Below are 15814 nucleotides of genomic sequence, written 5' to 3'. Positions count from 1 at the left end.
CCCCAGGGAACAGTGGTGCGTCAGCAGGACTAGGGCCGTGCAGATGCTGGCTACTGGCTTCTGTAGGGCCTTGTGGGAGACGTTTCGCTGCCTACGCTCATCCACATCCTTTTAAAGGCCAAACACTGGGAGAAGATGGGGAGCTGGGGTCGAACAGCAGCAGCATGAAAGAAAACCCCACCTCGAGCCTGCGTAATGGTATTTGTTTTATTGGAGATCTAAGTTAGAAATCAGCATGTATCTATCCCAAAAAAATAAAAAAAAAATTAGCAGACAAATATTTCTTACTGACAGATTAATATTTTTCTCAAGATTTTTATCCAAATATATTAACTTTGTTCACAAACTATGTTACTCTAAGTAACAGTAAGTTAGTGACATAAAATCAGCTTGTGTATGTTTATCTGTGTATGTATGTCATAGCAAAGTTTTTAGGTAGAACTCTAGAACATGAGTCTTGCAGTTTAAGAAATTACAGGAATTAATTTTGGAACAAAACAGACTAGTGAAAGCATTCAAATTCACTGTTCGACTTGTATAGAAAAATTATCGCAACTCCAGATCTATTAACACAAGGATTTTCTCATTTAATACATAGCCATAAAGCTGACAATCTCTGTTAAAAATTTGCTCCCCTTTCATATAAAATCCCAGCAGCTGATCCAGATTCCATTCCAGACCCGTATTCGAGCCCCTGATTCTCTGAAGCACAGAAGTATTTCACTTTCAGAGGGTGACCAGGAAGCCAAGTGAGGCGCATCTGACATGAAATAATTTCCTGGAGAACAGATTTAAAAATACACATCTTTTATGATCTTTATACTGTTCCTCTGTTGATGAAAGGAGGTATTATACGCGTATGCTTTCTTACCTGTGTTGGAATTTCATGGAGTAGGACAGTGTAGTCAAACTCAAGAAAATCATCTTTCCTTATCTGGGCGTGTATGAAAAAGAAAAAAATGATCAAGAACACAAGTTACATTGTGGAAGTTCAGAGTCTACTCTCATTGACTGCATGTAGCTTGCTTAGGGAGCGAGATGAATAGGGCTCGAGATGGCTGTGGTCGCTGGCTGGAGTGAGACGGGTTTTGTATGTAGAGAGACGGGGAACTAGGAACACTTCCTGCATAAAGACTTTGGAGGCACTAACTGCAACGTGGCTCTGCAGTCTGACTTCTCTGACATGAAACTAGGCTTGACTCAGATGCTAATTAATTGAGTTTAACCCTCAAATAAATTTGAGAATCTTACCTATTGATCTCTCCTTCAGAGAAATCTCATTCTAAGTAACTAGGGAATAAAAACCGAACACTGTCTGTCGATCACAGATGACTGAGGGACACAAAGCTTTGGGAACTCCTATTCTATATGCTGCAGATGTAAGGTATGTTCCTCAGAGAGCGTATGTCAGGTACTAGACTGATGCTACCTTCGAGCTTGGCTAGGAGGGCAAAGAGTACTAGGAGCGACTTAGTATGGGGCTGATGAACTGCAGGACCGTACGTTCAAATCTCCTGATTAAACCTGCAGAAGCCAACAGATCCGCTCATGCAAATAAGGAAAACCAAATGTTGTCCAAACGAGTAAAATTTTTCCACCAAAACCTGGACAAGGTTGTCCAGAGGTGGAGATACTTGTATGGAGAAGCCACTGGGATTTTGGGAGAATCACACCCATTACAGAGAGCGTGAGCTGTTGATGGTTGTTTTATTCTCTGCTGCTTGGTAGACTCTATTAGCTTCTGTAACGCAGACTTGTAATTTCCACTTTGCTTACCCACTGCTTCACAGACTTGACTTGTGCCATGAAGTAACCCAAGTTCTCCGTTGACTTTTCCCACATTATGTAACTGCTGCCAGCGACAGCCAAAGCCCACACTGGCTCCAGGGCAGGTTCAATATTTCCATAGCTGTCTGCAAGGGAGAAAGAGAGTAATATAAAAATGATTAATTCTGGCTGTTCAGCAGAAAAATGATAAACCACAGAACACTTTTGCCTGGCGTAGCACTATTCCTGGGAAGTGACTCTTCCCTCAGATGCGTTACAATCTTGAACAGGGAGGAGAATGATGCTAAACCTGCAGTCACAGTACAAGTATGAAAGCATGACGGAACTGAAATTGCCAAGAGACACTATGCACAGGGTCCCCACAAGGAGGTGAGAAACCCAATATCCACAGTAATGGAGGTCCTTACCTAGCCAGGAAGAAAAGAGGGACCGGGGCGCTCTATTTCCAGGATGGAAAAATCCTGTTAGTCATCCCTTGTGAATTTCCACCCGCAGCTGGGGAAGGTGTGTGGGTTAAGGCAGTTGTTATTACTTGAGGACATTTTGCATTTACTTGAATATAAAACTGCATAGACTTGTTTTTAAATCCAAAACACCTTCACAACATTGTGTTGACTACCGCTGTTGCTAAAACGCAGCAGGTTTTTTTTCTCCCCAAGAATTGCTAGCAAGGTGGAATTGTTTTGATAGTTAGCTCTATGGTTTTAGGGTGCTACTGTAAATGTCTGTGTCTACTTTTTGAAATGCATGTACATTTGCTTGTGTTCTTAAAAGTGCCCAGGCTCTTTGAGATAAAATGAAATACAATTGATTATTTGGAGGAATGTACCTGGAATATTTTTTCCGATTATTGGTTTAGTTTGGTGCCTAATTTTTTTGTAAAGTCTGTTGTCCTCTTCTTGGATTTGCTTCTGGTCTTTGGTATACGTGCACTTGATATTGACAGCAGGCGGAGACTTTGTCTTCGGATACAACACTGTAGCAAGGCAGCTCCCGACATTTTCCTGTAAAGGTAGAATTTAAAACTGTTATCTTTAATCGAGATTTTTCTTACCAGCAACACATTCTTAAAAAAGCTCTTGGTATTAACATGTGAAGTGTACATGTGGAGTACGTACATGTCTTTATGAGACGCCTTGTATGAAGCTGTACAGGGGTCAAGAAAGTCTTTAGATGGATATAAATTTTTTTCCAGAGAAGTAAATAGGTTAAAACCACAAGGCTAAAGTGATTTAACAGAAGTTTTTAATTAAAAGTGTAGCAGAAATGCACTAAGTTGTCTTGGAAATACATTTGAGAGTTCTCAAGAAATAACATTAACAGGGCATTTCATTGTATGATACTTCAGCCTTAAAACAAAAGTAATCTAACGCTTCATATTAAATTCTGAAAATAATCTGAATTTCGTAAAATGTGTGTGTAATGGAAAAGCAGATGCTTACAGTAAAATTGCTCATGACAACTGTCTGACAGAATGAATGGGGGGGATATAATTCAAAAGAACACAACTGTCAACTCTTTATTCTCATTTTGGTGTGCAGACACAGCAGGAGCTACAACTGGATAACAAGGACCATACTGTCACACTGAGTTTGGACCATTGCAAAGTTTCACTCAGGCGCTTGGTTGCCTGATGTGACTTAAATGAGACAATCTCTTCAGGCACTGAGCAAAGCAGGTAACTACGGTGCTCTGACCACTTGGACCCCGACAGAGGCAGAGGACCCATTAGATGAGATACTCGGGTGATACTAAGAGCAAACCATGCCCCATGCTGGACAGGCAGGTAGAAGCATAAAGGTAAGTCTTTCCATTGTGAAAGATTTGTTTACGAAAGCGATTAAATGTACCCTGTTTTGGAGATTTTGAAGTTCATTTGAACGCACACTGTCAGAAGAAACATGGTGGACTGTAAACTCACCCTGCTTTTGTAGTCTTCGGTAGTGAACTGCAGGTAATACTTGTGACCAGACTCTGGGATGCTCTGGAAGAGAGAAGGATTCAGCCATCAGTGTAACTATAGCCTTACATACCGTAACTTGCTGAGGTGTTGCCATGAGCGCTGAGGAGGGAAAATGAGGGTGCCATGGCTACCTCATGGCCTTGTAGCATCAGGAAATTGGTCAGATGAGATGTGCTGAGATGATCCTAGCAGCAAACACAAAGGGTCTTAACAACAACAATAAATAACCTTTATATTAAGGGATGTTTTAAAGCCTTTCCTCACAGAGAGATGCAAGAAGAAAAATGCAGCTCAAAGTCCTTCACAGGACAGATTGATACTGAGTAACTTTAAAAATAGTAAAATTGCAAATCAGTGTTCAGCTTCTGAGGAGGTATTTTTTGCACAGGCTATCGGAGTGCCCTTGAATATATAAATGAATCAAATCTTGCTGACTGATTCACAGCTGAACAGGAATTACACGGGCTAATTTAATCTTAGGGATGCTAACCTTTCTAGGTTTTTTTTTTTATTGTGACTGGAAAGAGACTAATTTCACTACGCAGCATGTCAGAGCAGGATTCTGATCTGTCTGCTCTCTTTTGCCCTGAAAACAGTCATTAAGTTGCCCAATCAACTATCCGAGATTCCGCTTGTTAAGGAAAAATAAAAGAATACTCCTTGCTGGTGGGAAGCAGCCAGTAGCACCTCTTGTAACACAAAACATCAGAAAAGCCTTAGGAATGTACACCTTTGAAATACGTAATTTTCTTGGATTTGGGGCTTTTTCGGTTTCTTTTGGGTTTTTTTTTCCCTGTTGCTGACAGAAATGGTTCAGTTCACAAATTTTATTTTTGGTGTGGGATATCACAGCCTGTCCGGCCCCCCAAGCATGCTGAAACAGAAACTAGCTTTTAATGTTGGCCATGAAAGATACTAATTACCCTGAAACAGGATCAATGTCTCATTTAATAGTGTAAGAGCAGAGCCTAATAAAAAGTAGTTGCATTATCTGCTCTTTACTTCATTAGTCTCATATTTTCCTACCAACTTGTATATTCTCTTTTGAAATTTCTGTATTTATTTTTGAGTGGGGAGTCTGAGTAACGAATAGGATGGAAAACTTTATATTTATTCAACTAATTCCTTGTAAAATTACATTATGTGTCGTTTAACTGTTTGGTACATTTCCGAGCCTTTCCTTTGATTAAATCAGCCAGAAATAAATGAAAAAAAAAAGTCTTTTTGTATGCTATACTGTGATTTATTAGACGAGCTTTCTGATATACAAGCCAGGTCACTTCTGTGTCTGAAAGTTTGTCCCTTTTGCATATATCACCTGGTTTAATAAGAGGCATTCTCTTTCTGTAGAAAATGCATTTTACTGGAGAATGCAAGCTGCCTTTTAAAGTGTGCATTTAAATCAAATTGCTGTATTCCAGCAACAGCACTGATTTTTTAGTCTTATTTGTTTTTTAAATACAATACTCTTCAAATAAACAGGAGGGGAATTCTGGCTGTTTGCACAATTTTGAAGATCAGAACCCAAAGCAAACATGCACGTGTTCTATTTATCTAAACTTGGGCCTCTGTTGTTCCCATCATACTTTCTTCCAGGAAGCCATTAATAGCATAGTGTTAGCAAAGTTTCATTCCCAGGGCAAGGCCTTCAGCCCAGCACCTGCCTTTAGTACATACACAGAGTTATACACTGCAGATAAGAGGGCAAATTGGTTTAGTCACTTGCTCTACTTTTATGAAAACCCCTCTTGAAGCTTTACAATGAGGCAAGTCTGGAGCTGGACCCAGCTGACACCGTGAAAGGAATGGAGGGAATGGAGAAGAGGATGAGTTCAGACTTAGAATTTCTTCTCTGCCTCCTCGTTCTCCCCTTCTCTCCTGCCCCCATTTTTTATATTGGCTAAATCTTGTCCTCAAAATGACAAGAGATTGTGACATGAACAGACACTCTTAGCCTAGCAAAATGGTAAAAACTAGCTTTCCTGAAATGCAGGTTTACAAAAGAATCAATAATTCGTGTTGCTGAAAGAAGGGTCTAATCTCATGACAATCACTGCAGTTAAGTCTAAGTTTCTAATTATTGTAAAGCTACCCAAGAGGTATTATCTCTATTGTTTCTAACATTCTTCATTTGATCAAGTATGGGTATTTTTTAAGCACAGTGACCTAGGCTTATTCCTTTTCTTGTCATCAGTACCACAGATGAGAGAACCTGAAATAGAGTCAGTTGGACTGCAACACTTCTGAAGCAGGAGAAACTTAGCTCTGATTTAATGGATGATAGTGGATGGGGTTTCCTGCTGAACCTTTTCCTCAAGGGGCACAGTACAGCAGCCTGATGGCACGCTCCCAGTTACAACATCAGGGACTTAAAGTCTGTAACACAAGCTCTTTTATAGTTAAGCTGGATCTTTTCTGTCCAGCATATTCGGTCATTTAAAATATGTTCAACTTTTCTTCCAAAATTATTTGCTCTTGCATTGGTGTCACCTGTTCTGTCTGCTAAAGAAAAAAATCATTTTTATAGCTGTGATAACTTTGAGATTAGTAATCAGATTCTGACAAAATATCTCAGCAGTTTCACTGCATTTGCCTGATATCGAGCACTAATGAAGAAAACAAAATCAACTGGAACTTTATAAACTAATTATTCAGTCTCTGATTCTTCTCAATAGAAGGATATAGAAAAGCTTCATGACTAATAACTTGGTAAATATGCACTTTAAAAAGAATACATAATTCTAGCTTATGTTGTTTTTGAAGTAGATATTGTCTCTTCATTTGTAACAACTCCACCATAGCAGTACTACTCACCTAGAAAGCTTTCAAGCGGCGCTACACAGGTACAATACCTATTCGATCTGGGTATGCATACCAAAGAGCTGCTTTGATCTTACCAGGGAGAGGGAGAAGGTACATTTGGCACAAAATAATTTTAGCTTTTACAAAAGTATTTCTAGTCTTGAAGAAAAACATCACTTTTATTGCCACTATTATTTTCCACTATCATCCCAAAATGCATCACTGTAAACCATCGCATAGTGTGAGCTAAATAAGAGCTCAGGAATATTTGACATCACACAATGATAGCTGACTGAGAGCAGCCAAAGATAAAAGTGTCCAAAAGAGAAGAAAACAAGTGAGTAATTCACTTTTCCACTGAATATCTGGGTCGCGGGATTGTTTTATTTCCAGGCTCAAAATTAATGCAACTGTCATGACAGATTTTTAGTACTGTAAAGGCCAGAATAGCAGTTTAAGAGCAGTTTCATTCCAGGTCCCAAAGGAGGCAGTTTCGCAATTGGTATAGACTGCTCTGACTTCCCATTGGCACAGAAAGGGGTGATCCCCCTCTCTCCCCTTGCTGCAGGTTTCCATCTCTTCTTCTGTGTGTTTCCCCACCGGTATTTCTTCCCTGGGACCAGTTTTTGGTCGCTGACCTGATCACTAAGCGTGGAGAAGCTGGCACTGCTGAGAGAGGAGCAAGAGACGTGTCCTTTAGGGTCTTGCCTAGCGGGATTCCCACCTCATAGCCCTGCCACGGTCCCTGCAAGCCAGCCCGGGTGGCCTGTGGCTTCTGGAGGTGCTGGAGATGTCTGATCTCCAAGCAGCCAGGTGAGCTCTCAGGCTGCCCCAGGCAGCAGGGAAAAGCCAGCAGAGATGACTATTTTCTCTACCTCTCTATATCTAGCTTTCCTTAGACAATTTACCTGCCCTGCCACTGATTTTATCTTTCTCACCCTAATGTGGGGTCCTGACTGCTGGAAATAAGTAGAAGTCTTTGACTTCTAATATTAGGACCATAGTCCTGACATTACACTGTTTTGTGTCAAGATGAGCTTGTGAAGAGAAATATCCATCTGTAAAATTGTATTTTGTAGTCCAATTTAAGCAAATGTTGCAGTTTAGCCAAGAGATTACCTAGCTTTACCTTTAGACTTTACCTCCTGGTTCACCTACCTACTGCTCAGCTATGATTTCCAGGACAGCTTGGTATGGGAGACTGCTACATCAGTGTTTTGAAAGTTACTCTCTTGAATTCTAGGATCTTCAGTTGGCACACACTAATGCTTCTCTTCTCAAAAATGTATTTTAAAGTGCAGCTGTCAACAATTCCGTGAGACGCATGCTGCTGTTTCCTAGAAGACACTCACTTAAGTTAAAAAAAAAAAACCCACATCAGTGAGAAGGGACAACAAAAAGAAAAGTGCAGCCAATGGCAAGGCACAAATTATTACATTTGGCGTATCTCTACTATTTGTTGCTGGGAGAGAAAAGCACTGAAGTCTCATTTTACCTGAACTTGAAAAATCCTTCACATCTAACAGAGTTAACATACTCGTGACTGTCTCCAGTCCTGTTTCTAATTACCACAGTTTCACTAGCTAGTGGACTAATGACGTTAGTTTTAAAATACAATGCTCATGATTAAATGCCATGATAAAATTATCCTATTTTTAATAGATCCAGTAATATACTAACCAATAGGAAACTAGCCTTCTTAAAAAAATTAAAAGAACAAAAACCAACCAACCAGCCAAACCCCCCCCAAATCCCAACATTTCTGTCTCTTGCATTCACATAATATAGCACATTCCTTCCAGGAAATTCTTCTCCTTTTTTTTTTTTTTTTTTTTTTTTACAGTGGAGGACAGGAAAGAAGGAAGTGACCATGTCTAGTACATTTCTCCTCTTGTTTTCACAGAGTGTGCAAGGAAAAAGGGGAAATAAACTGCAGAAAGGGGTTACAGCAAGCTCCTACAGCATCAATACTGTGAGGAAATAATGAGGCATTTCACTTCTCTATAATGAACCAATTTTTTTTCTTTCCCATATTAAAAGGCAGGTGGCTGATAGTGGGTGGAAAAAAATCTCTTCCCCTGCCCACAACCAAAACTACCTCGCAAATACTCAGTTACACTGGAGTTGGAAAAAGGATCTGCACCAACCCCTTCTGCTGTGTCTCTTTACTAGACAAGCGCACTGCTTCCAGCAGCACACACTGCGCCCAGAGGCCATGTTGTTGTTCTTAAGAGGCACAAGCATTTGCATATGTAAATATATACATATATACATATGCACACTACCCAGTAAAGTGCCCAGTAAATACAGAAGGAGCACTTGTACGTTTTGAGAGAAGTATCAAATATCAGTAAATTTCTGTCATAGGTGTCTGCAGCAATTTCATAGGAAGAATGAAATGTCACACCAGCACATCCATGCTCAGCACCTATTAAACTATATGTTTAATGACATGTTTGGGAACGATGATGAGAACAGAGAGTTACCTAAAGGATATGGTCTTAGATAAATCTATAGCAGGACATCATGTTTGCATTCCCAGACAGGTAGCACAACTAACACTATCTTTCAGCCTTGCGTTACACAAGGTAATACACAAATTCTGAATTTTTATGCAGTAGTTCATGTTTTGTCAAATTTAATTGGAAATTATTCTGGTCTGTTAAACATTGTGTGCAACTCAAACCGGCTTCAAATTGTTTTGGAACCACTGCCAAGTGGGATATATGTGAAAGGTTAAGGCTCATGTTCAATGTTGTAAGGACTGCAATAGTACATCCTAAACATTTTAGGCTGGCTTGGAACTTCTTTCTTGAAAGGGAAGATTTTACATTATACCATTCTATTCTCAATTTTAGGAGTGAGGGCCTGATTTGAACATGCCATGCAGATGCTGAAGGACAAATGTTGTAAGATCTCTTTTTCAGATGCCAGAGCCATGAAAAGGATCCAGCGGAATCCAGTACTGCGTTAGGCACATCAGACTGGGAATCCAAAACAACCAGCCCTTGCTTTAGGGAGCTGCCCAGCACTAGCCTAGAGGGAAAGACTAGGAGGAGAGGGCTGGTTTTAAATCCCATCCACTGCGATAGCTTAGACCCTCCTCAGCTCTCCAGGAAGGCAGTGCTTTCCTTCCAGGATCTACAGCCTTGGACAAATGTTCCCCAGAAGTTTTTGCCTGTTCTCTTACTTTCAGAAACTGAGTAAGCTGTAAAAAAAGCCCCAAACCCGTGGCTGGAGGAAGAAAAAAGGGCTGCATGGCACGGTGCTTGTGGGCAGCGGCCCTGCCCATCAGGGCACAGGGTGTGGGTATACCAGGCATGCCCTGGGCACCACCTCGAGCATCCCTGATGTAAAAGCTCTGCCCCTGTAGCTGCTTCTATCTAGGACTCCCGCCCCTTTCTGTTACCTGAATCTGGCATGTTTTCTTGAAGATAAAGGCATGTTTTCTGATGGGAACTGCATTGCCTTTAGTTGAGCTCTTGGTCTCCAGAGATAGAAAGCCAAAGTCCTTTCTGTCCCTATTCACACAAAGTAGATGGTCGTTCCAGAAGCGATTCTGCTGAAAATGTTTCCTTATCAAACTGTTTTCTTTCCATCATGTGCCCGCCACGTGCCTCGGTTTTCCTCTTTCCCTCATCTGCGCTACGCTGCTTTTGATTCCAGGACAGGGCACTCAGAGCAACCTTGACCAACATATGGGGCGCTGGGCTTGGATTTGGGGGATATTTAAATCACGAGTAAGTTAATGACCTTCCGAGGTGGAACCTGACTTCCCCTTGAGGGGACCCGGGTGCCCCGAACCCCCTGAGGAAGGGGCGGCGGGACAGCGGCGCCCTGAGGGAGGCGGGAAAGCGCCCGGTGCCCAGCACGGGGCCGCGCTAACCTCAGGGCAGCTCAGCGCCGCACCACCGCCCCACTCTTATTATAATAATAATTATTAATTGCACTTTTCCCAGCGTCACTTTAAAGACCGCGCCTGCCCGCCTGGGGAGCCCCCCGCCCGCACCGCGCTCCTCCGGAGCCGCAGCCACCCCGATGCCCCGCCGGCTTCCCCCTACCTTCAGCGTGGCCTTTCGGATCTGCCCCAGCGCCCGCAGCGCGCCGGGGGACGCCGTCTGGAAGTTGAGGTAGTGCAGTGCCACCCGCGCCACCCCCGCGGCCAGCCGGCTGCTGGGGTTCAGCTCCCGCTTGGCGCGGGGCGCGGCGGCCGCCGGCAGCAGCAGCGCGCTGAGGAGAAGGACGAGGAGGAAGGCGGCGGGAGGCGCGGCGCTGAGCCCCTGCATGGTGCTGGCTGGCGGCGAGTGACCGGGGCGGCTCCGCACTGAGGCGGGCTCCGCCGAGCGCCGGTACTAATAGCAGAGGGCCCGGCCCGCTACCTCCCGCCCTCCCTCCGCCCGCTGTCAGTACCGGGAAGCGGTCGGGGAAACTCTGGTCTCTTCGGTTACTCCCCTTCCCCTCATCCCTCCCACCTGCTTCAGCCCGGCCGGGGGGCTTGAGGGGGGCTGGGGGTTGTCTGAGGGGAGCCGGGGGGCCGGGGGTTGTCTGAGGGGAGCCGGGGGGCCGGAAGGCCCCCCGGCTCCCCTCAGACAACCCCCGGCCCCCTCAGCCAGGAGAGGTGCCTATGTGAGGTGAGCTACTGCTGCTCCGAGAGGGATGTGCAATTATAATAACACATATCGGAACAAATACAGGTAATTATGTGGAAAAAACCAGTTATCTCCTTCTCAGCGTTGCGACCACTCAACACTTCCCAAAAGTAAACAGGCTTGCTTAGAGAGAGAGAAACTTTCCCTGAGACACAGCTGAAATATTCCAAAAATTGTGCACAAGAAGCAGAAGGAAGAATTCCTCCCTGAAATAAATCTCACTAAGTGAAGTTTTTGGAACCAGTACGGTCATCTCTCTCGTAGCGTGAAGAAGAAAATGAACTGAGACAGCAGCTCGGTGGCCAGCTTCTCCTAAGATGATTTTTAGGACACAAGTGGGCTTGCTCTCTTGCTGCTCCTGGAAGCATCTCTTTCGGAGAGACTGAATGTGGTATAACGTAAAAGACTGCAATACTTCCTGGCTTAAAAATGCTCTTTTTTTTTTTTTTAATGACCTACCCTATTACCATTCGAGCAGATGGGTATTAGTATGCGCAGCTGGGAATCTGTTTTTATGCTTCTGCATGTGTATTGGGGCATGCTTCTGGGCTGGGACATCAAAGAAGTAAATCAGAACTCTGGTTAAAGACTCAAACTGTCTCTCATGGAGCATTAAGTTGCCTTTATCACTGTAATGTTTTTTCATACAACTTGAAATTCAGTATTTTTGAGGCTTTCCGAAGTGAGGGAAAAAATTATTACAATAAAGGCATAATAACATTCTTTATTACACCATTTTCTGTGCGACCCAACTCATTTAATTGCCCTGACTTTGTTGGTGATTATGATTTTCCTTCCTGAAATATTTTCAGTAAATAATAGTTTGTATCTTCACATTCTCTGGCATGCTGTTTTCTTTCTTTCCATTGGGGTAGCAGATGCAAATGTAGTTCCTCTTTTTTCCTTTTCTTTCCTTCCCAGAAACCCCGTGCCATTTCTGTTTTGTCCCTTCTGCAGCTTTCTTTATTCCTTTTTGTTGCTTGTTAACATATTCTTTGTTACAAATTCTTTGTAACAAATTCTGAAGTACCTCAAGAGAAATGAGCCATGTTTTAGGTGAAAATGTAAGACGAAAACAGTCGTATTGGGTCAGGCCAAGAGCTCACCTAGCCCAGTATCCTTTGACAGCACCTGTACTCCTACCCTAGTCTAATGATTTTTTTCTGTAATACACTATGATTGGTTCCAGACAGAAGTACAAATGTGTTCTCTTTCTTTGACATTACTTAGCTTTCTATCTTCATCCCCAGAGAGTCTGTGTAACCTGTGTGGCAGTTTCCTCCAGGACTTGTATTAGGAAAATAAAAAAAAAAAATTGCTCTCTGATACCAATCGTACTAGAAGACGGTAAAGTTTTAGTAAATTCAGACAATTTCAGTAAGTTTAGCATCCAACAGAAAGTTTGTAGCTATGCAGTTTGGGTCTTTTTGCTTTCAGTCTTCATTGACACTGCCAATAACTTATGCAGCAAATTAAGTTTCTTTTATCTGGTTTAGGGGCCAAACTTCTCATCTGCATCCAAGTTATATCCCATATAGAAAGGTTAACTTTTGATTAATATGACATCTCTCCCAGTTTTGCAATGCACTACTTAACATCATTTCTGGAGTCACACAGCTACTTATTAGAGGGTAATGGCATTTTTCATTTATTTTTTGGGGGAAGTGTTTATAAAATTTTGCAGAGGGAGCAGACCAATTTTTTCCTTATTGGAACACTTGCCATGTTTGTCTCCAATATTTTCTGTTTAACTGGAAGAAACCAAGATCCAGTCTTTTCTCATTTATCCTCGCTGCAATGACATCTCTGATGTTACTTTTAAAATTAAATAAAAAGCGTGATTCTCCTTAGCTGACACTGGCGGGCCGAGCAGCACCAATTGTTTCCTGATGCTACCAGTTCACTTCACGCACCTCATTTCTCACAGCAGCGCTCTGGAGGTAGGACGAGCGGCTGAGGACGTCATGGCAGCGGAGGAAGCACAGGCCATGGAAGGGCAAGCAGCGAAGTGAAGCAGGGATCGCTGGTGAGAAAAGCTTTGGTGCAGGATGCGTAACAGGGGGTGGGGAGGGAGGAGGCGAGGACTGCGAGGGGCCAGCTTGTCCAACTCACGACATCAGTGTGCTCATGTGCTGTAGCTGTCCCTGTTCAAGGAAAAAAGTTAAAACCACCCTGCACAGAAGTTTCACACTCAAGGTTTTGATGCCTTAGGTTTTGTGGGAGTTCAGAGGCTTAAATGAGAGGTAAGAGCTTAAAAAGAGGTAAGACCTTGTAGATCTGGCTCTTTGTCACTCATGCTGGAAAAGCCTGCAAACCCCTGATGACTGAGCTGTGAGGCTTTGACCCCATCCGTAACTTTCTATGTACTTCCTTTTCCCTCTTATGTTCTCCTCCTTTTCCTGCTTTCTCCGTCAGCATCACTGTTAGTGATACGGTTGTTTCCTTCCTCCCAAGTGCAACAAAGGGGTTGTGAGTAACTGAGACCCACGGGTCAGTATGACAAGGACAGAGAACCTGTATCACAAAGCAAGGACAAGAAGGAATTTCCATGGCACTTTCCTAAATTGCTGTAGAGATTATGTTGCTACAATTTGCTGCTGATCAAATGTGACTCTGAATTTACAAAGCATTTTGACTTGCGAAAATAAAAGCTTAAATGCTGAATAGGTCCAGGTCAGGGCTGGGGGGATGTTCCTAAATATGTACAAACACAGCCATTTGCTGCTTCCACAACATTTAGAGAATGTATTTATTTTAAGCCCTGATTTTATGTGGCCCTTAAAAGCTGAAAGTGCATCCTCTAACAGCCAGGCCTCAAGCTAGGCTCTGCTCATTTGCTTCAGACTTTTTAGTGAGAGTAAAAGTGAAGCTCTACAGCATGTAACATCCGAACAAAAGGAACCAAAGTGAGTGATCTAACTTCAAGTGACATATATATTCTAGTTAGCTAGAATGCAGTCCATGTAGGTTTTGTACTTCTATAATATCTTTTACCTCTCATCCCAGTTAACTTGGTCCAGATTCAAAGAGGACGGGCGTGGTGTAAGTTACGTGTTAATAAGCCTCTCTCACTCTTCCCTTCTCTGTTCTTCTTTAACAAACTCTACATTATGGCAAATTTCCCAACGTTAACATTGTGCGGTGGTTTGCATCGCGCTTATGTCACATCTGACTTGGACCCTTTAGAAATGGAAATGAGGGTTGTTTCAGGCAGCTGGTATAAAAAGCATTCTGGGGTTTCCATTTTCTTACCATCTTTTTTCATACATCAAATGCTTGTTTAGAGGCCAGTTATTCCTAATTTGTTTCATATTTGAAGACTATTTCTATATCCTTTGTAAGCATTTTACAACAGACCTCACTGGTCTGTTATCTATCACTAACAGATAACGTAACACAACAAATTTGGGCAAACTTCCGTTTATTTTGTTTTGCAACTTTTCCAGTTCCAACTTCAGCATCTTGCTGTAGTTAAAAACAAGCTCTGTTACTTGATTTTAAATGAATTGTTTATGGCTTTTTTTTCCCCTCACCAATAATTATGGCTTGATTTTATTCCCAATAATTAATCACAAGAGCTTATTTTCTGTGAAATTAGTCTCCAAATTTTTTGCTGGATAAATCAAGCTTTGAACAGGTGATCTTCTAATGCATTGCTGGGCCAACCTTGCCTATGGTCAAGCATAGGCATAAAACTATGTATGTTGTTTTTAGTGTGGCTCATTTTTTCAGGGAGATTTGCTTTTGAAGGCTTCTGACTATTTTTAAATCTTTCTGATTATGGATAAGATTTCTTTTTTTTAAAAGACAAACATATGTGTTCAGTGTCAGCAGCGACAGATGCTGTTCTTGCACACCCAGGTAACAGAATTCTCCCAACGGATTTTATGTATGTGACTCAACACAGACTGTGTTTCTTGCAGGTGTTAGTGCTCAAAATCTATGATACATTGCATTTTTACAAAAGGACAGGCTACTTTAAAGCCCAAATGAATTTGCCTGTATTTTGAGTGCGCGTACAATAGACAAGTTTTCTAAAAACCTGTGGGTAAAACGTGTCGATTGGCCTATGAGGAAGTTTGCTGTGTAGCTGTAATAGTTCCATAGGGAACTAACAGAAAGATAAACAAGAGGAGAGAAAGCAGTTGAAGCCAATAAATACTCACTGTGACATGAATTGCCGTCAAGGACTTTGACTTAGTCTCCTGTTAAACCTATGGGGTGGTTTTTGACCAGAATTGTTAGAGCCAGGAAATGACGAAAAGTGAAAGGACTTGAAAGCCATCGCTTAAATGCAAGTTATTTGGGTCACTACAGGGATAGCACTTAACATGTGATCATGCATATCGCATATCACATATCACTTGACTGCGATATCTATGTCAGTCAAGAAGGTCTAGTAAGCCCTTCTGGCCAAAAACCTGCAAACTGATTGATGCTATCTGTTTCCATTATTTTGTATATTTTTATATTGCTTTTAAAATGCATGGCAACATCCTATAAAGTGAAACCGTCACGAGTAAGCTTTGGAGTACTCTTTTAACCACTCCTGTGCTGTTGGCAAACTGTTCCAGTGAACTATCCATCAGGACTTCTGGTCTTGTTGCTTAGA

The 15814-nt window shown here is 42.2% G+C and overlaps 1 protein-coding gene across 1 annotated transcript; it reads right to left on the bottom strand.

Moving 5' to 3' along the window:
• Window positions 1-193: 193 nt before the first annotated feature.
• On the bottom strand, window positions 194-10873 carry LOC143161944 (ovocalyxin-32-like). The gene is made up of 6 exons (XM_076341460.1): window positions 10615-10873; window positions 3710-3772; window positions 2618-2792; window positions 1777-1913; window positions 872-934; window positions 194-778 (listed from the first exon to the last, which is right to left on the bottom strand). The coding sequence occupies exons 1-6, from the start codon at window positions 10837-10839 to the stop codon at window positions 620-622; spliced, it is 822 nt and encodes a 273-aa protein (XP_076197575.1). The 5' UTR covers window positions 10840-10873; the 3' UTR covers window positions 194-619.
• Between the last annotated feature and the right edge of the window lie 4941 nt (window positions 10874-15814).

This window comes from Aptenodytes patagonicus, chromosome 6 (assembly GCF_965638725.1).
Source record: "Aptenodytes patagonicus chromosome 6, bAptPat1.pri.cur, whole genome shotgun sequence".
Classification (NCBI taxonomy): Eukaryota; Metazoa; Chordata; class Aves; order Sphenisciformes; family Spheniscidae; genus Aptenodytes; species Aptenodytes patagonicus.
Note: the sequence above shows the minus strand (reverse complement) of the source record. Positions and strands in the feature narration are given on the sequence as shown.